Consider the following 27,965-nt stretch of genomic DNA (forward strand, 5'->3'; position numbering starts at 1 on the left):
ATCGTCTTGTTAGAATGTGTCATACCTCAAGCAGCAAGAGACTGCTCACTGTTCCCCCCAACTGAAGTTAATTGCTCTCGACAGTCCTGTGTGGAACAGCCATGGATTTTAGTGACGGTTGCTAAAATCATTTTCCTCATACAAACAGAAATCTTCATCTCTTTTCTGTTTCTGAGTAAATAGTACATACCAGCACTATTTTAAAATAACAAACTCTTGATTGAATAATAAAAACTACAGTTAAACACTAAAAAACTCTAAGCCATCTCCGTGGAGATGTTGCCTGTACAACGGCAAAGAGAATGACTGGGGTAGGCGGAGCCTAGGAGGGATCATGTGACCAGCTTTGCTGGGCTCTTTGCCATTTCCTGTTGGGGAAGAGAATATCCCACAAGTAAGGATGACGCCGTGGACCGGACACACCTATGTTGGAGAAATCAGGATCTGTTTCCTGATGTGCTAAGCTATCCAACCAAACAGTTGATGCAGCTGCAACATCAGCCAGAAATGGCAGGCCTGAGAATATAGCCAGAATGTAAATAAGCTTTCCTTAGATAAGATTCAATCTTCCTATCTAAAGGATCCTTAAAAGAAGTACTATCCTCTATAGGAATAGTAGTACGTTTGGCAAGAGTAGAAATAGCCCAATCAACCTTAGGGACCTTTCCCCAAAACTCCTAATTAGCCACTGGTAAAGGATAGAACTTCTTAAACCTAGGAGGAGGATTAAAAGAAGCACCAGGCTTAGACCATTCCTTAGCAATCACATTAGAAACCGCATCTGGAACAGGAAAAACGTCAGGAGTAATCACAGAAGATTTAAAAACAGAATTTAAACGTTTACTGGTTTTGTTATCAAGAAGATCAGACTCCTCAATACCCAAAGTAACCAATACTTCTTTCAACAAAGACCAAATATATTCAATCTTAAAAAGATATGAAGATTTATCAATTTCAATGTTTGAAGTAGGATCTTCTGAAGCAGAGAGATCCTCTTCAGAGAAGGATATTTCAGTATGTTGTCGGTCATCACAAATTTAATCAGTTTAATGAGAAGACAGTATCAGACAGCCATCTTGCAAAATGTAAAAGAAAAAATAACATTTATACAAAATATCCAATTTCCTCATATAGCAATTTCAGAAATGGGAAAAAATGCATATGCTAAATAAGAAAAAAAGCAAACAGCATTGCCCTCTAGAATATAAAGAGAGCAGGGAGCATAAATGAAGTGGGGTAATATAACCAAAAAAATATTTGGCGCCAAGTATGACGCACAACGCAAAATGACTTTTTTTGCGTCAAACATCCGGAAATGACCCAACTCGCGTCATAACATCCGCGACTTCGCGCCAAACAACGAACGTCAATAAAGATGCAGGATATGAAAAAAACTGCAACACTAGAGACCCAATTTTGCGCCAAAAAATGACGCAATAAATTACAGCATTTTGCGCCCTCCCGAGCCTAGATTTGCCCGTGAAATTTAAGGAAAAAACAAGTCAAATTGGAAAAAAAAAAAAAAAAAGACTAAACCCCAGGTAAGAAAATTTTAAAAAAATTAACTTCTTAAAACATGATTCTCATACTAAAACTGTTAGACTGCAAAGGGAAATGCACATAGACCTGACTCAATGAAATATAAGTAAATACATATATTTAAAACTTTATATTAATACATAAAGCGCCAAACATAGCTGAGAGTTTCTTAAATAAAGATACATACTTACTGAAGACACCCATCCACATATAGCAGACAGCCAAACCAGTACTGAAAACTATCAGCAGAGGTAATGGTATAAGAGTATATCATCGATCTGAAAAGGGAGGTAGGAGATGAATCCCTACGACCGATAACAGAGAACCCTTGAAGATTCCCCATGAGTGAAACCATCAAAATCATCAGGCAATACTCTCTTCACGTCCCTTTGACAAACACTGTACTCAGAGGAATTGGGCTTCAGAATGCTTAGAAGCGCTTATCATAGAAGAAAACCTAAAAATCAAGCACAAACTTAATTCACCACCTCCATAGGAGGCACAGTTTGTAAAACCGAAGTATGTGTGTGGCGGGAGGTGTATTTATTTATAGGCATTTTGAGGTTTGGGAAACTTTGCCCCTCCTGGTAGGAATGTATATCCCATACGTCACTAGCTCATGGACTCTTGCCATTTACATGAAAGAAATGATAATTGAAGTAAATTAGAAAGTTGCTTAAAATTGCATGCTCTTTCTGAATCATGAAAGTTTAATTTTGACTAGACTATCCCTTTAAATGCTCAAGCCTTTATTTTCAGATCTGAAAACTATGACAGTGATTGTTCCAGTTCCTTTGCAGGAACAGAGGATGAGATTTTATTCAAATCATTTCATTGTTCCAAAGTAGGAAGGTACTTTCAGACCAGTACTGGATCTGAAAGCTCTGAACAAGTTTGTCAGAATTCCTACTTTCAAGATGGAATTTGGACTACTATGCCTTTTGTTCAGCAAGGTCACTTTCTGTCCTCAATAGAGTTAAAGGATGCTTATCTTCATGTTCCAATTTATAGGGAAAATGATGTTTGCCTTACTAGATAAGCATTTTCAGTTTGTTGATCTACCATTTGGTCTGGCTACAGCTCCAATAAGTTTTACAAAAGGTTCTGGGTGCCCTGTTGTCTGTGATCAGATCTCAGGGGATTGTAGTGTTTCCTTACCTGGATGATATATTGGTTCAAGGTCCATCTTTTCATTTAGTAGAATCTCACATCAACAGACAGTTGTAGTTTCTTTAACAGCATGGTTTGAAAATCAATTTTCCAAGGAGTTCCTTGGTGACTCGGACAAGGGTTACTTTTCTGGGGTTTCAAATAGATTCAGTCTCCATGAACCTCTCTCTAACAGACCAGAGAAGGTCTTCAGTCCCTCTCTGTTACTGTTTGCATGGAAGTACTGTTTGCATGGAAGTACTGGGTTTCATGGTTGCAGCTTCAGATGCAATTCCATTTGCTCAATTTCACATGAGACCACTTCAGCTTGTATGCTTTGTCAGTGGTGCAGGGATAATACTCAGCTATGACAAAAATAAAGTCTGGATCATGATACATGTCAGTCTCTGACTTGGCGGCTGCATAAACAGTTAATTATTAAGGGGACTCCTATAGCTCGTCCTACCTGGACTGTGATCCCTACAGGTGCAAGTCTATAAGGTTGGAAAACTGATTAGGAACACAGGGGGATTGGGCCCCTCGGGAGGCGACCTTGCCAATAAATGTTCTCGAACTCTGTACTATTTTCAGGGCAATGTCACAGCAGTGGCGGTTTATCATATGGGGGGGGGGGGGGGGACAACACACAGTTCCCTAGCCATGAGGGAAGCGTCTCAAATTGGCATGGGCAGGAGTCATTTCCTGTCTAGTCTCTGCAGTATATATTCCAGGATTGAACAAGTGGAAAGCAGATTTTCTCAGTCGTCAGTCTCTGCATCCAGGGGAATGGTCTTTTCAACAAGGTGTGTTCAATCAGATTGTGGTTCTTTTAGGTCTCCCAGAGATAGATCTGATGGCTTCTTGTTTGAACAACAAACTTCCTGGGTACTTTGCAGGGTCCAGGGATCCTCAGGTTAGAGTTAGTTGATGATCTAGTAGCTCATTGATCATTTCAGCTTGCTTATCAGTTTCCTCCTCTGGTACTTCTTCCCAGAGTCAGTTATCCGGATTGCTCTAGCTTGGCCTCACTGGATCTGGTTCAGATGTCCAGTTGCCCTCCCTTGCCAGTTCCTCTGCGTCCATACCTTCTGTCTCAAGGTCCATTTCCCATCCGGATCTCAAATATCTAAGCTTGATGGCATGGAGATTGAACGGTTAAAGGGACAGTCTAGGCCAAAATAAACTTTCATGATTCAGATAGAGCATGTAATTTTAAACAATTTTCCAATTTACTTTTGTCACCAATTTTGCTTTGTTCTCTTGATATTCTTACTTGAAAGCTTAACCTAGGAGGTTCATATGTTAATTTCTTAGACCTTGAAGCCCACCTCTTTCAGATTGCATTTTAACAGTTTTCCACCACTAGTGGGTGTTAGTTCATGTATTTCATATAGATAACACTGTGCTCGTGCACGAGAAGTTATCTGGGAGCAGGCACCGATTGGCTAGTCTGCAAGTCTGTCAAAAGAACTGAAAAAAGGGGCAGTTTGCAGAGGCTTAGATACAAGATAATCACAGAGGTTAAAAGTATATTATTATAACTGTGTTAGTTATGCAAAACTGGGAAATGGGTAATAAAGGGATTATCTATCTTTGAAAACAATAACAATTCTGATGTAGACTGTCCCTTTAAGTTCTTAAGCACATGGGTTTCACAGATTCTGTGATTTAAACTTTAATCCAGGTTTGTAAACCTGTGACTAGAAGGATTTATCATAAGGTCTGGAAGGTTTTTATTGCCTGGTATATAGATCATGGCTTTTCCTGGAATTATTTAAGAATTCCTAAAATTTTTAAGTTCTTACTGGATGGTTTGGATAAAGGCCTATTTGCAAGTTCTTTGAAAGGTCAGATTTCTGCTCTCTTTCGGTTTTGTTTCACAGAAAGATTGGTAATCTTCCTGACATTCGTGGTTTTGATTAGGCATTGGCACAAATTAATTTAAAATGATACAAACAGAGAGAAGGCAGGGATTTGAGAGAACATCCCAGTGCATGCATTGGAGTAGGAGGAGAGAATCATAGTGGACTATTGTATGGTCTTATAATGGAGTGTGCCCCATTAAGATCTCTCACTGTTTTATTTAAAATCTATGTTGTATTTCAACTTTGGTACAAATAAATGTGAATTTCTCCTCCCTGGAGACTCAACTTAGTGTTAAAGGTATTGCTGGCACCTCATGTTGAGCCTATGCATAAAGTTGATATTAAAAAGGGATAGTATAGTCAAAATTAAACTTCCATAATTCAGATAGCGCATGCAATTTTAAGCATGCTGCAAGAATGTAAGCTTAGAAGCTGGCCCATACTTGCTTTATCACTTGGGTAGCACTTGCTGATTGGTGTCTAAATGTAGCCACCAATCAGCAAGCGCTAACCAGGTGTTGAACCAAAAAAGGGCCAGCTCCCAATCTTACTTTCCAGCTTTTTAGAATAAAGATACCAAGGGAATGAAGAAAATTTGATAATAGCAGTAAAATTAGAAAGTTGCTTTAAAATGCATGCTCTATCTGAATCATGAATGTTTATTTTTGACTAGACTATGCCTTTATGCTTCTTTCTAGTTTGTGTGTTAACTTTTCTGGTTCTAGGAAAGTACAGAAAGTTTCTGCTGTTTCTTTGGTCTCTTGGTTGAAACTTTTGATTCATGAGGCTTACTTGGAGGCAGGTCAGCCACCACTGAAACGGATTTCTGCTCATTCTAGTAGGTCAGTCGCCATTTCTTGGGCTTTTAAAAATGAGGCTTCGATTGACCAAATTTGCAAAGCAGCTACTTGATTGTCTTTGCATACTTTTACTAAATTCTACCATATCAACGTTTTTGCTTCTTCTGAGGCAGTCTTTGGTAGGAAAATCCTTCAGGCAGTTGTCTCAGCTTTATTTAATTTTTGACTGGTTGTTTAAAATTTTAAGAGCAAAATAAATAAAAAAAATAAAGCTCTTTTTGGGTTTTTGTGGGGACGTCGATTTAGTTTTTCTGTGAAAAAATGTTTCTAAATCCCACCCTTTATATGTCATTACTCGTGGACTCTACAACTTGGGTATTAGTTCCCAGGAGTAATGGAACGTGGACTCGAGCACATCTTTTTTTCCTTGCTCCTTTTATAGCTCTTGGTTTTTCCTACCACATTTTGCTCGGCTATACATAAGACTAAGGTACCTATGAGGTGGGAGAGATTTTATAGAGCTCTTGGGGTTTGGGAATCTGCCTCCTCCTAGTGATAGAAAAGAGTAATTCCCAAGAGTAATGGATTGTGGACTCTCACCAAGATGAAAGAAATTAATCAGGTAAGCATAAATTGTTTTTTGTTTTTTTTAGCTAATGTCAGCATACTAGAAAAAATGTGCTCCAACAACCTTAAGACACTCTAATATAAGGAATTAATTATAGATTTGTATAAAACATTAACATATGTACCCCAACATGTTGAATATATAGTACTAGTCCTAAAGCCCGTGTACACGGGCCAATTTTTTAGGTACTGCGGTTCTCTCCCCGACCCCCCCCCCCCCTCTCTCCCCCCCCCCTCTCTCTTCTGTGTGTTCTCTCTCTCTCCCCCCCTCTCTCTTCTGTGTTCTCTCTCTCTCCCCCCCTCTCTCTTCTGTGTGTTCTCTCTCTCTCCCTTCTGTGTGTTCTCTCTCTCTCTTATTGTTAACTTGCCTGATCCTCGCGCTGCTGTATATTCACCTTGCCTGATCCTCGCGCTGCTGTATATTCACCTTGCCTGATCCTCGCGCTGCTGTATATTCACCTTGCCTGATTCTCGCGCTGCTGTATATTCACCTTGCCTGATCCTCGCGCTGCTGTATTCCTCGCGCTGCTGTTTCATTTGCAGAGGTGCGCGTGCGAGGTCGGGTGGGTGCGCGTGGGATCAGCTGTGCGCTTTCTAAGGCCAAGTGTTTGTCTCTACTGCGCATGACGGCTTCAGACAAACACTTGGCCTTTTATAATATAGGATGTCTTCTCACACACACCACTTGTCTTTAATTGTTGATGCTGCTGAATTTCAGAAGCAAACATCTAACTACCAGCATTATACATCCCTCAAAGGTGCACTTACTTTGGTCATAGTCGTGTCTTGTTTCTGAGGCAGCAGCTTAATGAAGAATGGGGAGCTGTAGAAGCCCACTACAGAGGAAGCCATTAGATAGCTGTGACTGGGGTTGAGGAACACAAACTATTCCAGTAACATGGTCATATAAAATGCAGAATTAAAAATCCAGTGTCTGAGGTCACAGGACTGTGCATTAAATATTATGGGCTTAACCCAGAAAGATATTAAAGGCACAGTATAATTTAAAATGTTGTTTAGAAATATAGATAATCCCTTTATTACCCATTATAGAGTTCTACATAACCAACATGGTTATATTAAGATACTTTTTAACTTTAGGATTACCTGTATTTAAGACACTGCAGACTGCCCCTTATTTCAGTGCTTTTACAATCTTATATTTTAGCCAATCAGTACTGGTTCTTGCTTATGGTTATCCATCATCATTCTCCATGAGAGTGAGCTCAATGTTATCTATACGGCACACATGAACTAACACTGTCTAACTGTAGTGCAAGATTTAAAAAGTGAATAAAAAGCAATGAGATAAGAGGCAGCCTGCAGGGGGCTTAGAAACAGGCAAACTTAGAGGTAGTAAAGTATAAAATAAGAAGGTTGATTGTGCAAAGCTGGAGAACAGGTAGTCAAGGCATTATCTATCTTTCTAAACAATAAAAAAAGTAGTCTGTCCCTTTAATACCCACCAACATAACTTCATGCTTGCACAGGTTTTCTCAAATAAGCATACAACATATAACTACAATTTGTGAAGGATACAATATAAGGACGACTTGTACAGCTGCTCCAAACGAACCAAAGAAAGAGAATGAAACTTTCCCAACTCGTAAATCCTGCACAGAAAGTTAATATGTTAATTACTGAATTCGTGATAAGACAATTATTTTAAGCATATATATTACATCTTTTAAATGTACTACTGTGCTCTGCATCTCACCATAAATGAAGAAAAAAAAATGAAACATTCATTTTGGCATCAGTTTTACAACCATAATAGAAGTGCACAGACACAAAATGACAGCTTTCCAATGCCAGTCACTGGATGATTGTACTGTAATAAAAAGTTGTCTCTAAACAGATTTGCTGCTAGGCTAGGGAGCTAAAGATAACACAGGCTTTTTGTGTGTGAGGAATGGCTAATAAAGTAGCAATTACTGCACCTAGTTTCAATAAAGAAAAATCTGATGTGTCAAAGTGTATATTCTATAACCACAGGAGTGCGCCCTCTGGTGGTGAACATGGATAATGCTTCTTCATATACTCGGCAAACAGGTGTCAACTCAATTTCAGGTTTTCCAGGTGCACTTAGCAGACAATTAAAAAATAAATGCGTGTGCGTTTTAGAATATATATATATATATATATATATATATATATATATATATATATATATATATATATATATATATATACATACATACACACACACATACATACAGTGGATATAAAAAGTCTACACACTCCTGTTAAAATGTCATATTGTCATATTTCTGTGATGTAAAAAAATTATACAAAAATAAATAATTTCAGAACTTTTTCCACCTTTAATGTGACCTATAAACTTTACAACTCAATAGCAAAACAAACTAAAATCTTTTAGGTAGAGGGAAGTAGAAATAAAAAACTAAAATAATATGGTAGCATAAGTGTGCACACCCTTAAACTAATACTTTGTTGAAGCACCCTTTGATTTTATTACAGCACTCAGTCTTTTTGGGTATGAGTATCAGCATGGCACATCTTGACTTGGCAAGATTTGCCCACTCTTCTTTGCAAAAGCACTGCAAATCTGTCAGATTGTGAGGGAATCTCTTGTGCACAGCCCACTTAAGATCACCCCACAGATTTTCGATTGAATTTATGTCTGGGCTCTGGCTGGACCATTCCAAAACTTTGATCTTCTTCTGGTGAAGCCATTCCTTTGTTGATTTGGATGTATGCTTTGGGTCGTTGTCATGCTGAAAGATGAAGTTCCTCTTCATGTTCAGCTTTCTAGCAGAATCCTGAAGGTTTTGTGCCAATATTGTCTGGTATTTGGAACCGTTTATAATTCCCTCTACCTTGACTAAGGCCCCAGTTCCAGCTAAAGAAAAACAGACCCAAAGCATGATGCTGCCACCAAAATGCTTCGCTGTGGGTATGGTGTTCTTTTGGTTATATGCAGTGTTGTTTTTGCACCAAACATATCTTTTGGAATTATGGCCAAAAAGTTTAATCTTGGTTTCATCAAACTAGAACACCTTTTGCGACATGCTTTTGGGAGACTTCAGATGTGTTTTTGCAAAATTTAGCTGGGCTTGGATGGTAAGCAAAGGCTTCCGTCTTGCCACTCTACCCCATAGCCCAGACATATGAAGAATACGGGCGATTGTTGTCACATGTACCACACAGCCAGTACTTGACAGATATTCCTGCAGCTCCTTTAATGGTGTTGTAGGCCTCTTGGCAGCCTACCAGACCAGTTTTCTTCTCATCAATTTTGGAGGGACATCCAGTTCTTGGTAATGTCACTGTTGCACCATATTTTCTCCACTTGATGATGACTGTCTTCACTGTGTTCCATGGTATATCTAATGCCTTGGAAATTCTTTTGTACCATTCTCCTGACTAATAACTTTTAACAATGAGATCCCTCTGATGCTTTGGAAGCTCTCTGTGAACCATGACTTTTGCTGTAGGTTGCGACTAAGAAAAAGTCAGGAAAGACCTACTAGAGTAGCTGAACTTTATTTGGGGTTAATCAGAGGCATTATAAATGATGGCAAGTGTGTACTGACTCCTATTTAACATGATTTTGAATGTGATTGCTCAATTCTGACCACAGTTACATACCCAGTTATAAGAGGGTGTGCACACTTATGTGATCTTAGCGTGTTGCAGTTTCACACGAATAAATTTGGCTCTGAAAAACAAAAATGTATGCTTACCTGATAAATTTCTTTCTTTCTAATGACACGGTGAGTACACAGGATCATCAATTACTGTTGGGAATAACACTCCCGGCCAGCAGGAGGCGGCAAAGAGCACCACAGCAAAGCTGTTAAATATCACTCTTACCCACAAACCACAGTCATTCGAACAAAGGCAAAGGAGAAAGGAAGTAACATAAGGTGCAGAGGTGCCTGAGGTTTATAGAAAAATAAACTGTCTAAAAAATACAGGGCGCCAGTGGACTCACCGTGTCAAGAAATAAATACATTTATCAGGTAAGCATACATTTTGTTTTCTTTCTAATGACACGATGAGTCCACGGGATCATCAATTACTGTTGGGAACCAATACCCAAGCCAGAGGACACGGATGATAAGGGAGGGACAAGACAGTTAACCTAAATGGAAGGCACCACTGCTTGAAGAACCTTTCTCTCAAAAGAAGCCCCAGCCGAAGCAAAAGTATCAAACTTATAAAATTTATAAAAAGTGTGTACAGATGACCAAGTGGCAGCTTTGCAAATCTGTTCCACAGAAGCTTCATTTTTGAAGGTCCAAGAAGAAACAGCCCTTGTGGAATGAGCCGTGATTTTCTCAGGAGGCTGTTGTCCAGCAGTCTCATATGTCAGGGGAATAACACTCCTCAGCCAAAAAGAGAAAGAAGCAGCCATAGCTTTCTAACCCTTGCGCTTCCCAGAAAAAACAACAGAAGAAGACTGGCGAAAATCCTTAGTCGCCTGCAAATAATATTTCAACGGACGAACCACATCCAGGTTGTGCAACAAACGCTCCTAATAAGAAGGATTAGGAAGACAAAGAAGGAACCACGATTTCTTGATTAATATTCCTATTCTAAACCACTTTGGGAAGGAAACCTAAGGCAGGACGCAGGACCACCTTATCAGAATGAAAAATAAGGTAAGGAGATTCACACTGCAGTGCTGAAAGCTCCGAAACGCTTCGAGCCGAAGAGATAGCAACCAAAAAAAACCTTCCAAGATAACATTTTAATATCTAAAGAATGCATAGGCTCAAACAGAGCTTGTTGAAGAACTCTGAGAACCAAATTAAGACTCCAAGGCCTAACAAAAGGACTGAACATCTGGCACATCCGCCAGACGCTTGTGCAACAAAATAGAAATAGCAGAAATTTGACCTTTCAAGGTACTTGCAGATAAACCCTTCTCCAGACCCTCCTGGAGAAAAGACAAAATCCTAGGAATCCTAACTCTACTCCAAGAATAACCTTTGGATTCACACCAATACAGATATTTACGCCAGATCTTATAATAATTTTTTCTAGTCACAGGCTTACGAGCCTGAATCATAGTCTCAATAACGGACTCAGAAAACCCACGCTTAGATAATATAAAGCGTTCAATCTCCAAGAAGTCAGCTTCAGAGAAACGAGATTTGGATGAGGGAAGGGCCCCTGAAGTAGAAGGCTCTTCCTTAACAGAAGTCTCCAAGGTGGAAGAGATGACATCTCCACCAAATCTGCAAATCAGATTCTGCGAGGCCACGCCGGTGCGATGAGAATCACCGATACCCTCGCCTGTCTGATCCGAGCAATGACCCGAGGAAGAAGAGCAAACTGAGGAAACACATATGCCAGACTGAACTCTCAAGGAACTGCCAGAGCATCTATCAGTACAGCCCGAAGATCCCTTGACTTCGACCCATATCTCGGAAACTTGGCATTTTGGCGAGATGCCATGAGATCCAACTCCAACTGGAAAACCCCTCCGGATGAAGTTCCCACTCCCCCGGATGAAAAAAAGTCTGTCTGCTCAGAAAATCTGCTTCCCAATTGTCCACCCCTGGAATGTGGATCGCAGACAAAAAGCAGTTGTGAGCCTCCGCCCACTGAATAATCTTGGCTATCTCTGTCATGGCCAAGGAACTCAGAGTTCCTCCCTGATGATTGATGTAAGCCACTGACGTTATATTGTCTGACTGAAACCTGATAAACTGGGCTGAAGCTAGTTGAGGCCAGGCGAGCATTGAAGTTTGCCCTCAGCTCTAGAATATTTATGGGAAGAATTGACTCCTCCCGAGTCCAGAGACCATGAGCCTTCAACGAGCCCCAGAGAGCTCCCCATCCCAGCAGACTGGCATCCGTGGTCACGATCACCCAGGTAGGTCTGCAAAAGCAGGTTCCCTGAGAGAGAAGATCTTGAGACAACCACCACAGAACAGAATCTCTTGTCACCTGATCCAGAACAATTCGAGCAGACAGATCTGCATAATCCCCGTCCATTGTCTGAGCATGCATAACTGCAGAGGTCTGAGATGGAACCGAGCAAACTGAATGATGTCCATAGCTGACACCATCAGACCAATTACCTCCATACACCGAGCCACTGACGGCCGAGGAGAGGACTGAAGAGCAAGACAAGAGTTGAAGATCTTGAAGATCTTTGTTCTTTTGACCTCTGTCAGAAATATCTTCATCTCTAGAGAATCTATTATGGTGCCCAAGAATACCACCTTTGTAGCTGGAACCAATGAACTTTTTCCAAAATTCACCTTCCATCCGTAGGAGCGCAGAAAAGACAACAACAACTACGTGTGGGAGTTTACTTGTTGAAAAGATGACGCCTGAACCCTGACCCTGCAACCGGAGCACCAGCAACAATGCACCCAGGACCTTCGAGAAAATTCTGGGAGCCGTTGCAAGACCAAAAGGAAGAGCCACAAACTGAAAGCGTTTGTCTAGGAACGCGAACCTTAGAAACTTGCGATGATCCCCGTGGATGGGAATATGCAGATCCGCATCTTTTAAATCCACAGTAGTCATGAACTGACCCTCCTGAACCAAAGGAAGAATGAAACGAATAGTATCCATCTTGAATGATGGAACCCTGAGGAACTTGTTTACACATTTGAGATCTAGAATTGGTCTGAAAGTTCCCTCCTTTTTGGAATAAAAACCCACAGCCTGCTCCTGAATTGGAACAGGAACTATCACTCCCAGGTTGGAAAGATCCTGAACACAACGTAAGAACGCCTCTCTCTTTATCTTGTCTACAGATAATCTTGAAAGATGAAACCTGCCCCTGGGAGGAAAATTCTTGAACTCCAACTTGTATCCGTGGGACACCACGTCCACCGCCCAGGGATCCAGAACATCCCAAACCCAGTGAAAAAAACAGAATTTATGCTTACCTGATAAATTACTCTCTCTTGTGATGTATCGAGTCCACAGATTCATCCTTTACTTGTGGGATATTCTCCTTCCCAACAGGAAGTGGCAAAGAGAGCACACAGCAGAGCTGGCCATATAGCTCGCCCTCTAGCTCCACCCCCCAGTCATTCGACCGAAGGTTAGGAAGATAAAGGAGAAACCATAGGGTGCAGTGGTGACTGTAGTTTAATCAAAAAAACTACCTGACTTAATAGCCAGGGCGGGCCGTGGACTCGATACATCACAAGAAAAGTAATTTATCAGGTAAGCATAAATTCTGTTTTCTCTTGTAAGATGTATCGAGTCCACGGATTCATCCTTTACTTGTGGGATATCAATACCAAAGCTTTAGGACACGGATGAAGGGAGGGAACAAGACAGGTACCTTAAACGGAAGGCACCACTGCTTGTAAAACCTTTCTCCCAAAAAAAGCCTCCGAAGAAGCAAAAGTATCGAATTTGGAAAATTTGGAAAAAGTATGCAGCGAAGACCAAGTCGCTGCCTTGCAAATCTGTTCAACAGAAGCCTCATTTTTAAAAGCCCATGTGGAAGCCACTGCTATGGTAGAATGAGCAGTAATTGTTTCGGGAGGCTGCTGGCCAGCAGTCTCATAGGCCAAACGGATGATGCTTTTCAGCCAAAAGGAAAGAGAGGTAGCAGTCGCCTTCTGACTTCTCCTCTTACCAGAATAGATAACAAACAATGAAGTTGTTTGTCTGAAATCCTTAGTTGCTTGTAAATAGAACTTTAAAGCACAAACCACATCAAGATTGTGTAACAGACGTTCCTTCTTCGACGAAGGATTAGGACACAGAGAAGGAACAACAATTTCCTGATTAATATTCTTATTAGACACAACCTTAGGAAGAAAACCGGGTTTGGTACGCAAAACTACCTTATCTGCATGGAAAACCAGGTAAGGTGAATCACACTGTAAAGCAGATAACTCTGAAACTCTTCGAGCAGCAGAGATAGCTACCAAAAACAAAACTTTCCAAGATAAAAGTTTAATATCTATGGAATGTAAAGGTTCAAACGGAACCCCTTGCAGAACTGAAAGAACTAAATTCAGACTCCATGGCGGAGCCACGGGGTCTATAAACAGGCTTGATTCTGACTAAAGCCTGACTAAACGCTTGAACGTCTGGTACCTCTGCCAGACGTTTGTGTAAAAGAATAGACAAAGCAGATATCTGTCCTTTTAAGGAACTAGCTGATAATCCTTTCTCCAATCCTTCTTGGAGAAAGGACAATATCCTGGGAATCCTAATCTTACTCCATGAGTAACCCTTGGATTCGCACCAAAAAAGATATTTTCTCCAAATCTTATGGTAGATTTTCCTGGTGACAGGCTTTCTAGCCTGAATCAGGATATCAATAACCGACTCAGAGAAACCACGCTTTGATAGAATTAGGCGTTCAATCTCCAAGCAGTCAGACGCAGAGAAATTAGATTTGGATGTTTGAAAGGACCTTGTATTAGAAGGTCCTGCCTCATTGGTAGTGTCCATGGTGAAACAGATGACATGCACACTAGGTCTGCATACCAGGTCCTGCGTGGCCACGCAGGCGCTATTAGAATCACTGAAGCCCTCTCCTGCTTGATTCTGGCAACCAGACCAGGGAGGAGAGGAAACATAGGCCAGATTGAAGGACCAAGGCGCTGCTAGAGCATCTATCAGCACCGCCTGGGGATCCCGGGATCTGGACCTGTAAAGAGGAAGCTTGGTGTTCTGACGGGACGCCATCAGATCCAATTCTGGAGTGCCCCATAGCTGAGTCAGCTGGGCAAATACCTCCGGGTGGAGTTCCCACTCCCCTGGGTGAAAAGTCTGACGACTTAGAAAATATGCCTCCCAGTTGTCTACTCCTGGGATGTGAATTGCTGAGAGATGGCAAGAGTGATCCTCCGCCCACCTGATTATTTTGGTTACTTCCATCATCGCTAGGGAACTCCTTGTTCCCCCTTGATAATTGAGGTAAGCTACAGTCGCAATGTTGTCCAACGGAAATCTGATGAATTTGGCCGCAGCTAGCTGAGGCCATGCCTGAAGCGCGTTGAATATCGCCCTCAGTTCCAGAATGTTTATCGGGAGAAGAGCTTCTTCCCGAGACCATAAGCCCTGAGCTTTCAGGGAGTCCCAGACTGCACCCCAGCCCAACAGACTGGCGTCGGTCGTTACGATGATCCACTCTGGTCTGCGGAAACACATTCCCTGAAACAGGTGATCCTGAGACAACCACCGGAGAAGAGAATCTCTGGTCCCCTGGTCCAACTGTATTTGAGGAGACAAATCTGCATAATCCCCATTCCACTGTTTGAGCATGCATAGTTGCAGTGGTCTGAGGTGTATCCGTGCAAAAGGGACTATGTCCATTGCCGCTACCATTAGTCCGATTGTCTCCATGCACTGAGCTACAGATGGCCGAGGAATGGAATGAAGAGCTCAGCAAGTAGTTAAGAGTTTTAACTTTCTGACCTCCGTCAGAAATATTTTCCTTTCCACCGAGTCTATTAGGGTTCCTAGGAAGGAAACTCTTGTGAGGGGGGAGAGAGAAAACTCTTTTTGATGTTCACCTTCCACCCGTGAGACCTCAGAACGGCCAATACAATTTCCGTGTGAGACTTGGCTCTTTGGAAAGTCGACGCCTGAATTAAGATGTCGTCTAGATAAGGCGCCACTGCTATGCCCCGCAGTCTTAGAACCTCCAGGAGGGACCCTAGCACCTTTGTGAAAATTCTGGGAGCAGTGGCCAACCCGAAAGGAAGAGCCACAAACTGATAATGCTTGTCCAGAAAGGCGAACCTGAGAAACTGGTGATGATCTTTGTGGATAGGAATGTGCAGATACGCATCCTTTAGATCCACGGTAGTCATATATTGACCCTCCTGGATCATTGGCAAGATTGTCCGAATGGTCTCCATCTTGAATGATGGGACTCTGAGGAATTTGTTTAGAATTTTGAGATCCAGGATTGGTCTGAAAGTTCCTTCTTTCTTGGGAACCACAAACAGGTTTGAGTAAAAACCCAGCCCTTGTTCCGCAATTGGAACTGGGTGGATCACTCCCATTGTATGTAGGTCTTCTACACAGCGTAAGAACGCCTCTTTCTTTGTCATTTCTGTAGACAGACGAGAAATGTGGAACCTTCCCCTTGGAGGGGAGTCCTTGAATTCTAGAAGATATCCCTGGGATACAATCTCTAAGGCCCAGGGATCGTGTACGTCTCTTGCCCAGGCCTGAGCGAAGAGAGAGAGTCTGCCCCCTACTAGATCCGGTCCCGGATCTGGGGCTACCCCATCATGCTGTCTTGGAGGCAGCTGCAGGCTTCTTGGCCTGTTTACCCTTGTTCCAGCCCTGGTAAGGTTTCCAGGCTGACCTGGGTTGCGAAGCGTTACCCTCTTGCTTTGTAGCAGGGGAGGATGAAGCGAGACCGCTCCTGAAATTCCAAAAGGAACGAAAATTATTTTGTTTGTTCTTTATCTTAAAGGACTTGTCCTGAGGGAGAGAGCATGGCCTTTTCCCCAAGTGATTTCTGAAATAATCTCTTTTAATTCAGGCCCGAAGAGGGTCTTTCCTTTGAAAGGGATGTTCAAGAGTTTGGATTTTGACGACATCGGCCGACCAGGACTTTAGCCATAGCGCCCTGCGCGCTAAAATGGCGAAACCTGAATTCTTTGCCGCTAACTTAGCTAGTTGGAAAGCGGCATCTGTGATAAAAGAATTAGCCAGCTTAAGAGCCTTAATTCTGTCCATAATGTCCTCATATGAGGTCTCCGTCTGGAGCGCATCTTCCAGCGCCTCGAACCAGAAAGCAGCTGCAGTAGTTACAGGAACAATGCACGCAATAGGTTGGAGAAGAAAACCTTGTTGAACAAAAATTTTCTTAAGTAAACCCTCTAATTGTTTATCCATAGGGTCTTTAAAAGCACAACTGTCTTCAATTGGTATGGTTGTGCGTTTAGCAAGTGAAGAAATAGCCCCCTCCACCTTAGGGACCGTCTGCCACGAGTCCCGCGTGGGGTCAGATATGGGGAACATTTTCTTAAAAACAGGAGGGGAAACAAAGGGAATACCTGTGGTCTATCCCACTCCCTAGTAACAATATCCGCAATCCTCTTAGGGACCGGGAACACATCAGTGTAAACAGGAACTTCTAGGTACGTGTCCATTTTACACAATTTCTCTGGAACCACCAAAGGGTCACAGTCATCCAGAGTAACTAATACCTACCTGAGCAATAAGTGGAGGTGTTCTAGTTTAAATTTAAAAGCCAACGTATCTGAATCCGTCTGAGGAGCAACCTTTCCCGAATCGGAAATTTCTCCCTCAGACAGCACATCCCTCGCCCCCACTTCAGAGCGTTGTGAGGGTATATCGGATACGGCTACTAAAGCGTCAGAATGCTCAGAATCTGTTCTTAAAACAGAGCTATCACGCTTTGTAGGTAACACGGGCAGTTTAGATAAAAACACTGAGAGAGTATTATTCATAACTGCCGCCAAATCTTGCAAGGTAAAAGAGTTAGACGCACTAGAGGTGCTAGGCGTCGCTTGAGCGGGCGTAACTGGTTGTGACACTTGGGGAGAGGTTGACGGGCTAACCTCATTACCTTCTGTCTGAGAATCGTCTTGGGCCACATTTTTAAGTGCAACAATATGTTCTTTAAAGTGTATAGACATATCAGAATAAGTGGGACACATTCTGAGAGGGGGTTCCACCATGGCTTCTAAACACATTAAACAAGGATTTTCCTTGGTGTCAGACATGTTTAACAGACTAGTAGTAAGACAAACAGGCTTGGAAATCACTTTAATCAAATAAAAACACACTTTGAAAAAACGTTACTGTGCCTTTAAGAGATAAAAAAAGGCACACAATTTTGCAAAACAGTGAAAAATGCATCAAACTTTTCAAAATTTTTACAGCATGTACCTAAAGCATTAGTAAGATTGCACCACTAGCAATAAAAACTATTAACCCCTTAATGCCCAAACCGGATCGACAGTAAGCCAGAAAACCGGTTACAAAACGTTCAGCACCCTGCAACAGCTCTGCTGTAGCCCTACCTGCCCTTAGGAACCAGATTTGTGGGGAAAAAACTTCTTATAGGCACTCAAACTGCAGCCGGACCCTCCATGTGAAACAGCCTGAACTTCTAGTCAAATATAACTGTGCACCTGAGGCGCGAAATTAGGCCCCTCCCATCTCACTACGGTGCTTGTGAGGCCTAAAGAAACACTCCCAAGTGTTTTAATAATAGCCATTTGGGCAACAACCCCTGAAAGAAACCCAAAGGAACCTTCAAAGTGTCTCTAAAAAACGAAATTTTCAATAAAAACCGTTTGTCATGAAAGCAGTGTCAACCAGCATAAACAGCCCTGTTATGTAATCTTGAAATTACATACTTAGTCTCTGAATACAGCTTACCCTTCCCTCATGGGGATATTATGAGTCTTTTCTAGCATTATCACAGTCTTGTCTAGAAATAAATGACTGAACATACCTTATTGCAGCCTAACCTGCAAACCATTCCCCCCAACTGAAGTTTTCTTGCACTCCTCAGTCCTCTGTGGGAACAGCAGTGGATTTTAGTTACAACATGCTAAAATCATCTTCCTCCCTGCAGAAATCTTCATCTCCTTTCTGCTAGAGAGTAAATAGTACACACCGGTACCATTTAAAATAACAAACTTTTGCTTGTAGAACATAAAAACTACATATCTAACACCACATTCACTTTACCCTTCCGATTGCTTAGAGCCGGCAAAGAGAATGACTGGGGGGTGGAGCTAGAGGGGGAGCTATATGGACTACTCTGCTGTGTGCTCTCTTTGCCACTTCCTGTTGGGAAGGAGAATATCTCACAAGTAAAGGATGAATCCGTGGACTCGATACATCTTACAAGAGAAAAGAAAAAGTCTGCCTCCTCCCGGACCGGGGGCAAACTCTTCATACTGGCTGAGTCAGAGACAGGCTTCTTAGATTGCTTCCCCTTGCTCCAAGACTGATTGGACTTCCAGGAGGACTTGGACTGTTCCTGTTTGGAAGATGAGGGGGAAGGCTTGCCTGAAAAAGTTACAAAAGGAACAAAAATTACTCTGGCGACCCTTCGTCTTATTCCTCTTATCCTGAGAGAGAAAATGACCCTTTTCTCCCGTAATGTCTGAAATAATCTCAGCTAAGCCCGGCCCAAACAAGGTCTTACCCTTGTAATGAATAGACAAAAGCTTAGACTTAGAAGACACATCCGCAGACCAAGACTTCAACCATAAAGCCCTGCGAGCCAAAACAGCAAAGCCAGAAATCTTTGCTCCCAACTTGATGACCTGCAAAGAGGCATACATGAAAAAATAATTAGCCAACTTAAAGGACCAGTAAACACAGCAGATTTGCATAATCAACAAATGCAAGATAACAAGACAATACAATAGCATTTACTCTGAATTTCAAATGAGTAGTAGATTCTTTTCCAACACATTTTAAAGTTATGTATATTTCCACTCCCCCTGTACCATGTGATAGTAATCAGCCAATCACAAATGCATATACGTATAGTCTGAGTACTTGCACATGCTCAGTAGGAGCTGGGGACTCAAAAAAACGTGTAAATATAAAAGACTGTGCACATTTTTTTTTAATGGAAGTAAATTGGAAAGTTGTTTAAAATGACATGCTGTATCTGAATCATGAAAATTTAATAAAACCTGAGTGTCCCTTTAAGAGCCCTGATCCTATCCAAGATCTCCTCAAGAGGCGTATCCACCTGAATAGAATCAGACAGTGCATCAAACCAATATGCTGCTGCACTAGTGACAGTAGCAATACACACTGCAGGCTGCCATTGCAACCCCTGGTGAACATACATCCTCTTAAGCCTCCAACTTCTTATCCATAGGATCCTTAAAGGAACCACTATCCTCTATGGGAAGTGGTCCTCTTCGCCAAATTGGAAATTGCTCCCTCCACCTTGGGAACTGTCTGCCAAGACTCCTTAACAGAATCAGCAATTGGAAACATTTTCTTAAAACTCAGGGAAGGAGAAAAAGGAATCTCAGGCTTCTTCCACTCCCGTGCAATAATCTCAGAAGCACAGTCTGGCTCGGGAAAAACCTCCACTGCTGAAGGAAAATCAAAACATTTGTTCAGCTTACTAAATTTCTTTGGAGTGACTACAACCATAGCATCAGAGTCATCCAAGGTAGCCAAAACTTCCTTGAGTAGCACCCGGAGGTGCTCAAGTTTAAACCTGAAAGTTACCACTTCAGCATCAGAAGAAGGAGCTATACTATCTGAGTCTAAGATCCCCCCTCAGATGCTACAGAAGAATCCTCCCCCTCAGATCTATGAGAGGAACTATTCGACATAGCCACACCTTACTCCCTGAATCCTTATATCTCCTTTTACGCTTCCCCAGTAACATAGGAAAAGCCGCCAGGGCATCAGTTACCGCAGAGGATATCTGGGTAGCAATGTCCTGCAAGGAAACTCCAACTGGAGTAACAGATGAAACACTGTGGCATATCTTAGACAGGAGACCCCTGAACAGAATCCGCCTTAGTTAATGATGACTCAGATTCAAAAAGTCTATCCCTATAAAGTAATGTCCTATCAATACATGAAGAACAAAAAGGGATTGGAGGTTCCACATTAGAGTCAAGGCATAAGCTACATGCAACATCTTGCAAAAGCACCTTGATCCATCTTATCAAAAATAAATTAAACTGGCTTCCCAAAAGTTAAAAATAAAACGTTACTGGCCCTTTAAATTTTAAAAGGACAACTTTTTTACTGCAAAAAAAAAAAAAGGTTTGGTTTCCTAAAACGAAAAAACGCTAAACTAAAAACTACTGAACCCTCCAGGCAGCCTCTTAACCTTAACACACCCAGCTGGGAGCCTACCTGACCTCCTGAAAACCGGATAATATCCCCAACGATCTGGACTCAAAAAGACCTGCAGCGCAATTTAAAGTCCAAGGCGTTTTAGCAGACAACGCCACAAGCAACCTCCACACAGACCGGAACACAACAGAGTTCCGGAAAGGTGGACAACTTAATTGCCACCTCAGCAAACTGTCCCTCCTATTCGTGGGCGTGACAAAAAGACCGGCCGCCATAAAAAAACAAACACGCAGCAACACCGCTGCAAAACTAAGAGCCTCTCCTCCAAAGTGTCTAACAGTGCCCACATACTGCCCAATGAAGAAAACCCCACATAGGATTTCAGTCCCCAGCAAAGTGCCATAACCTTTTCTTCTGTCAGCAAAGAAAAAACAAAATTTATGCTTACCTGATAAATTCCTTTCTCCTGTAGTGTAGTCAGTCCACGGGTCATCCATTACTTATGGGATTATAACTCCTCCCTAACAGGAAGTGCAAGAGGATCACCCAAGCAGAGCTGCTATATAGCTCCTCCCCTCTACGTCATACCCAGTCATTCGACCGAAAACCAAACGAGAAAGGAGAAACTATAGGGTGCAGTGGTGACTGGAGTATAATTTAAATTTAGACCTGCCATAAAAAACAGGGCGGGCCGTGGACTGACTACACTACAGGAGAAAGGAATTATCAGGTAAGCATAAATTTTGTTTTCTCCTGTTAAGTGTAGTCAGTCCACGGGTCATCCATTACTTATGGGATACCAATACCAAAGCTAAAAGTACACGGATGACAGGAGGGACAGGCAGGATCTTTACACGGAAGGAACCACTGCCTGAAGAACCTTTCTCCCAAAAACAGCCTCCGAAGAAGCAAAAGTGTCAAATTTGTAAAATTTGTAAAAAGTGTGAAGTGAAGTCCAAGTCTCAGCCTTGCAAATCTGTTCAACAGAGGCCTCATTTTTAAAGGCCCAAGTGGAAGCCACAGCTCTGGTAGAATGAGCTGTAATTCTTTCAGGAGGCTGCTGTCCAGCAGTCTCATAGGCTAAACGTATTATGCTACGAAGCCAGAAGGAGAGAGAGGTAGCCGAAGCCTTTTGACCTCTCCTCTGTCCAGAATAAACGACAAACAGGGAAGAAGTTTGTCGAAAATCTTTAGTTGCCTGCAAATAAAATTTCAGGGCACGGACAACGTCCAGATTGTGCAGAAGTCGTTCCTTCTTTGAGGAAGGGTTAGGGCACAATGATGGAACAACAATCTCTTGATTGATATTCCTGTTAGTGACTACCTTAGGTAAGAACCCAGGTTTAGTACGCAGAACTACCTTGTCTGAATGGAAAATCAGATAAGGAGAATCATAATGTAAGGCCGATAACTCCGAGACTCTTCGAGCCGAGGAAATAGCCATTAAAAACAGAACTTTCCAAGATAACAGCTTGATATCAATGGAATGAAGGGGTTCAAACGGAACACCCTGTAAAACGTTAAGAACTAAGTTTAAGCTCCATGGCGGAGCAACAGTTTTAAACACAGGCTTAATCCTGGCCAAAGCCTGACAAAAAGCCTGAACGTCTGGAACTTCTGACAGACGTTTGTGTAAAAGGATGGACAAAGCTGAGATCTGTCCCTTTAACGAACAAGCGGATAAACCCTTTTCCAAACCTTCTTGTAGAAAAGACAATATCCTAGGAATCCTAACCTTACTCCATGAGTAACTCTTGGATTCGCACCAATGCAAGTATTTGCGCCATATTTTATGGTAAATTTTCCTGGTAACAGGCTTCCTAGCCTGTATTAAGGTATCAATCACTGACTCCGAGAATCCACGCTTTGATAGAATCAAGCGTTCAATCTCCATGCAGTCAGCCTCAGAGAAATTAGATTTGGATGTTTGAAAGGACCCTGAACCAGAAGGTCCTGTCTCAGAGGTAGAGACCATGGCGGACAGGACGACATGTCCACTAGGTCTGCATACCAGGTCCTGCGTGGACACGCAGGCGCTATTAGAATCACTGATGCTCTCTCCTGTTTGATCCTGGCAATCAATCGAGGAAGCATCGGGAAGGGTGGAAACACAAAAGCCATGTTGAAGGCCCAAGGTGCTGTTAGAGCATCTATCAGAACCGCTCCCGGGTCCCTGGACCTGAATCCGTAACAAGGAAGTTTGGCGTTCTGGCGAGACGCCATGAGATCCAGATCTGGTTTGCCCCAATGCCGAAGTATTTGGGCAAAGACCTCCGGATGAAGTTCCCACTCCCCCGGATGAAAAGTCTGGCGACTTAGAAAATCCGCCTCCCAGTTCTCCACGCCTGGGATGTGGATCGCTGATAGGTGGCAAGAGTGAGACTCTGCCCAGTGAATTATCTTTGAGACTTCCATCATCGCTAGGGAACTCCTTGTCCCTCCCTGATGGTTGATGTAAGCCACAGTCGTGATGTTGTCCGACTGAAACCTGATAAACCTCAGAGTTGCTAACTGATGCCAAGCCAGAAGGGCATTGAAAACTGCTCTTAATTCCAGAATATTTATGGGAAGGAGACTCTCCTCCTGAGTCCATGATCCCTGAGTCTTCAGGGAATTCCAGACAGCGCCCCAACCTAGCAGGCTGGCGTCTGTTGTTACAATCGTCCAATCTGGCCTGCTGAAGGGCATCCCCTTGGACAGATGTGGCCGAGAGAGCCACCATAGAAGAGAATTTCTGGTCTCTTGATCCAGATTCAGCATAGGGGACAAATCTGAGTAATCCCCATTCCACTGACTTAGCATGCACAATTGCAGTGGTCTGAGATGCAGGCGTGCAAAGGGTACTATGTCCATTGCCGCTACCATTAAGCCGATTACCTCCATGCATTGAGCCACTGACGGGTGTGGAATGGAATGAAGGACACGGCAAGCATTTAGAAGTTTTGTTAACCTGTCCTCTGTCAGGTAAATTTTCATTTCTACAGAATCTATAAGAGTCCCTAAGAAGGGAACTCTTGTGAGTGGCAATAGAGAACTCTTTTCTTCGTTCACTTTCCACCCATGTGACCTTAGATATGCCAGTACTAACTCTGTATGAGACTTGGCAGTTTGGAAACTTGACGCTTGTATCAGAATGTCGTCTAGGTACGGAGCTACCGATATTCCTCGCGGTCTTAGTACCGCCAGAAGAGAGCCCAGAACCTTTGTAAAGATTCTTGGAGCAGTAGCTAACCCGAAGGGAAGAGCTACAAACTGGTAATGCCTGTCTAGGAAGGCAAACCTTAGGTACCGGTAATGATCTTTGTGAATCGGTATGTGAAGGTAGGCATCCTTTAAATCCACTGTGGTCATGTACTGACCCTTTTGGATCATGGGTAAGATTGTCCGAATAGTTTCCATTTTGAACGATGGAACTCTTAGGAATTTGTTTAGGATCTTTAAATCCAAGATTGGTCTGAAGGTTCCTTCTTTCTTGGGAACCACAAACAGATTTGAGTAAAACCCTTGTCCGTGTTCCGACCGCGGAACCGGGTGGATCACTCCCATTAGTAAAAGATCTTGTACACAGCGTAGAAACGCCTCTTTCTTTATCTGGTTTGCTGACAACCTTGAAAGATGAAATCTCCCTTTTGGAGGAGAAGTTTTGAAGTCCAGAAGATATCCCTGAGATATGATCTCTAACGCCCAGGGATCCTGGACATCTCTTGCCCAAGCCTGGGCGAAGAGAGAAAGTCTGCCCCCTACTAGATCCGTTTCCGGATTGGGGGCCCTCACTTCATGCTGTCTTAGGGGCAGCAGCAGGTTTTCTGGCCTGCTTGCCCTTGTTCCAGGTCTGGTTAGGTTTCCAGCCCTGTCTGTAGCTAGCAACAGTTCCTTCCTGTTTTGGAGCGGAGGAAGTTGATGCTGCTCCTGCCTTGAAGTTGCGAAAGGCACGAAAATTAGACTGTCTAGCCCTAGCATCAATGCAATTAGTACACAAATTTCTATTGGGCTCCACATTGGCCTTTGAACATATTGCACAAAGATTCCTCTGTGTCAGACATGTTTAAACAGACTAGCAATGAGACTAGCAAGCTTGGAAAATACTTTTCAAATAAATTTACAAGCAATATAAACAACGTTACTGTGCCTTTAAGAAGCACACAAAAACTGTCACAGTTGAAATAACAATGAACCGGATTAGTTATAGAAACCAAATTTTCACAGTAAATGCATTAAGTTAGCAAAGGATTGCACCCTCTAGCAAATGGATGATTAACCCCTTAATACCAAAAAACGGATAACAATTGAAAATATAAACGTTTTTATCACAGTCAAAGCACAGTCTCACAGGTCTGCTGTGAGTGATTACCTCCCTCAAAACTAGTTTTGGAGTCCCCTGAGCTCTGTAGAGACGTCCTGGATCATGCAGGGAGAAAAAGGCAGACTGTGACTGAATTTCTACTGCACAATAAAGCGCCAAAATAGGCCCCTCCCACTCATAATACAACAGTGGGGAAGCTCAGTAAACTGATTTAATTCATAACAAACGACAGCCATGTGGAAAACAATGCCCATAAAATTTTCACCAAGTACCTCAGAGAAATAAACGATTAACATGCCAGTAAACGTTTTAAATATAAATGATGAAATGTTATTAAAAAGCCTGCTGCTAGCCGCTCTCACTGCAGAATAGGCTAAAAGTTATATGTATACAGTATTTTCTTAGTGAAGTGCCATTCCCCAGAAATACTTCAGTGTAAACATACATACATATCAGCCTGATACCAGTTGCTACTACTGCATTTAAGGCTGTACTTACATTACATCGGAATTAGCAGTATTTTCTCAGTCAATTCCATTCCTTAGAAAATAATATACTGCAACATACCTCCTTGCAGGTGAACCTGCCCGCTGTCCCCTGTTCTGAAGTTACCTCGCTCCTCAGAATGGCCGAGAACAGCAAATGGATCTTAGTTACGTCCGCTAAGATCATACACAAAACTCAGGTAGATTCTTCTTCTAATGCTGCCTGAGAAAAAACAACACACTCCGGTGCCGTTTAAAATAACAAACTTTTGAACTTTAGAAATAAAAACTAAGTTTAACAACCACAGTCCTCTCACACGTCCTATCTATTAGTTAGGTGCAAGAGAATGACTGGGTATGACGTAGAGGGGAGGAGCTATATAGCAGCTCTGCTTGGGTGATCCTCTTGCACTTCCTGTTAGGGAGGAGTTATAATCCCATAAGTAATGGATGACCCGTGGACTGACTACACTTAACAGGAGAAATAATAAGCAGGCACTTACCCGAGACCAATCTGCCCGGCAGCAGGGCAGTACACAGATATGGGAAGGCTTCCTCCCCCCCCATAGACCCGTGGAAAAAAAACTAAAAAGTTTGACTAATCCTAATCAGGCATTCAGGATAGGGCAGCACCAGACATTAAAAGGTACAGTGAGAATGAAAAACCCCACCAGTTTCCAAATGCTCAAAAGCCACCACAGCCCTACTGAAGAGAATGATGTGGAACAAAGCTAGACCCCAGTAATTGATGATCCCGTGGACTCACCGTGTCATTAGAAAGAAATAGCTGAACAGCACAAGCAGCTATCTTTGTCTGCATTAGGAGGTATCCGAAACGCCAGAATACACATATGTAGTAATAAGTCTATCTTTATAACTACTCTGCATTGTATTTCTAATGTTTTATTTTTCAGAAGAAAAAAAAAAAAAGTCTGATTTGTAAATTTGTATCTATGGTGGTGGTGGGGGCGGCATTCTGTACAGTTATAATAAGTGGTTTACACTTTGGATTTGAAGAAAATGAAGAAATATTAAAAAGGTTTTCAGTGTTCTGACCATGACCTTTTTAGTGGGTTCACCACCAGGCTGATTTTACAGACCACCCAGCTAATATTTTTTGCAAATATTAAGCCAAAAATTAGTCAGTAATAAACATTTTCCATTTTTATTGTACAACTCATCATTAAATATATTTAAGTTAAATTACGCAATTAGTTTGCACTGAAATTATAAAAAAAAAAATGGCACTGCCCCCACACGGCTACTTCATAATGCCACCTGGCTCCTTCAAAATGCCACCCGGCTGGCAACATTTTCTGTGGAGAACATTAGGTTGTGTATTAGTGTTCCGACTAATCACTCGCTGCATTACAAAGGTGTCACCAGTTACATGTAATGACATTTAATGGTTTAGATTTCTTCAGCACATTTATTTATGCAGCAACAGATACAAAATAACTTGAAGGCTCATACCTCCATCCCTTTCGGCATGGCAGCCTCATCGATGAGTAGCTCTAGCACATGGAAGCAGACGAGCAGCACAGACAGCCCCTGTAAAAGGAGAGGGGTTACGCATTCATGCAGGTATTTATCAGCCCTACTTCCACCAGCAAGACAATACTTACAGTGAGAGCAAGGAGAAGCAGCATGGCCAGGGGGTACATCAGGTTCCTCTGCCAAGGGGAAGCTCTTCTTCTCATTTCTAAACACAGTTATCAGCAGAAATGATTAAACATGTACATTAGGAGCAGGCAGCTGATGCATGTTAAAGAGACAGACCCATTTGATAATGGAAAACTGGAAATATGTTCTTAATACAATTCATTTTCTTAAGTCAATACAGTAGAAACAGTCATCAATCAGATCCTTCTTGTGAAGAAAAAAAAACAAAAAAAACAGAATTTATGCTTACCTGATAAATTTCTTTCTCCAACGGTGTGTCCGGTCCACGGCGTCATCCTTACTTGTGGGAAATATCTCTTCCACAACAGGAAATGGCAAAGAGCCCAGCAAAAGCTGTCCATATAGTCCCTCCTAGGCTCCGCCCACCCCAGTCATTCGACCGACGGACAGGAGGAAAACACAGGAGAAACTATAGGGTGCCGTGGTGACTGTAGTTAAAGAAATTAATTCATCAAACCTGATTAAAAAACCAGGGCGGGCCGTCGACCGGACACACCGTTGGAGAAAGTAATTTATCAGGTAAGCATAAATTCTGTTTTCTCCAACATTGGTGTGTCCGGTCCACGGCGTCATCCTTACTTGTGGGAACCAATACCAAAGCTTTAGGACACGGATGAAGGGTGGGAGCAAATCAGGTTACCTAAACAGAAGGCACCACGGCTTGCAAAACCTTTCTCCCAAAAATAGCCTCCGAAGAAGCAAAAGTATCAAATTTGTAAAATTTGGCAAAAGTGTGCAGGGAAGACCAAGTCGCTGCCTTACATATCTGATC

The 27,965-nt window shown here is 42.3% G+C and overlaps 1 protein-coding gene across 1 annotated transcript in view; it reads right to left on the reverse strand.

Moving 5' to 3' along the window:
• Positions 1-27,965, reverse strand: part of LMBR1L (limb development membrane protein 1 like) — a gene marked incomplete in the record, with an annotated part of 163,133 nt that overhangs the window by 23,221 nt on the left and 111,947 nt on the right. The window contains 4 exon segments of the mRNA XM_053708078.1: positions 6,749-6,839; positions 7,520-7,593; positions 26,984-27,061; positions 27,136-27,212. Coding sequence (XP_053564053.1) covers positions 6,749-6,839; positions 7,520-7,593; positions 26,984-27,061; positions 27,136-27,212 — 320 coding nt within the window.

This window comes from Bombina bombina, chromosome 3 (assembly GCF_027579735.1).
Source record: "Bombina bombina isolate aBomBom1 chromosome 3, aBomBom1.pri, whole genome shotgun sequence".
NCBI classification, from domain to species: domain Eukaryota; kingdom Metazoa; phylum Chordata; class Amphibia; order Anura; family Bombinatoridae; genus Bombina; species Bombina bombina.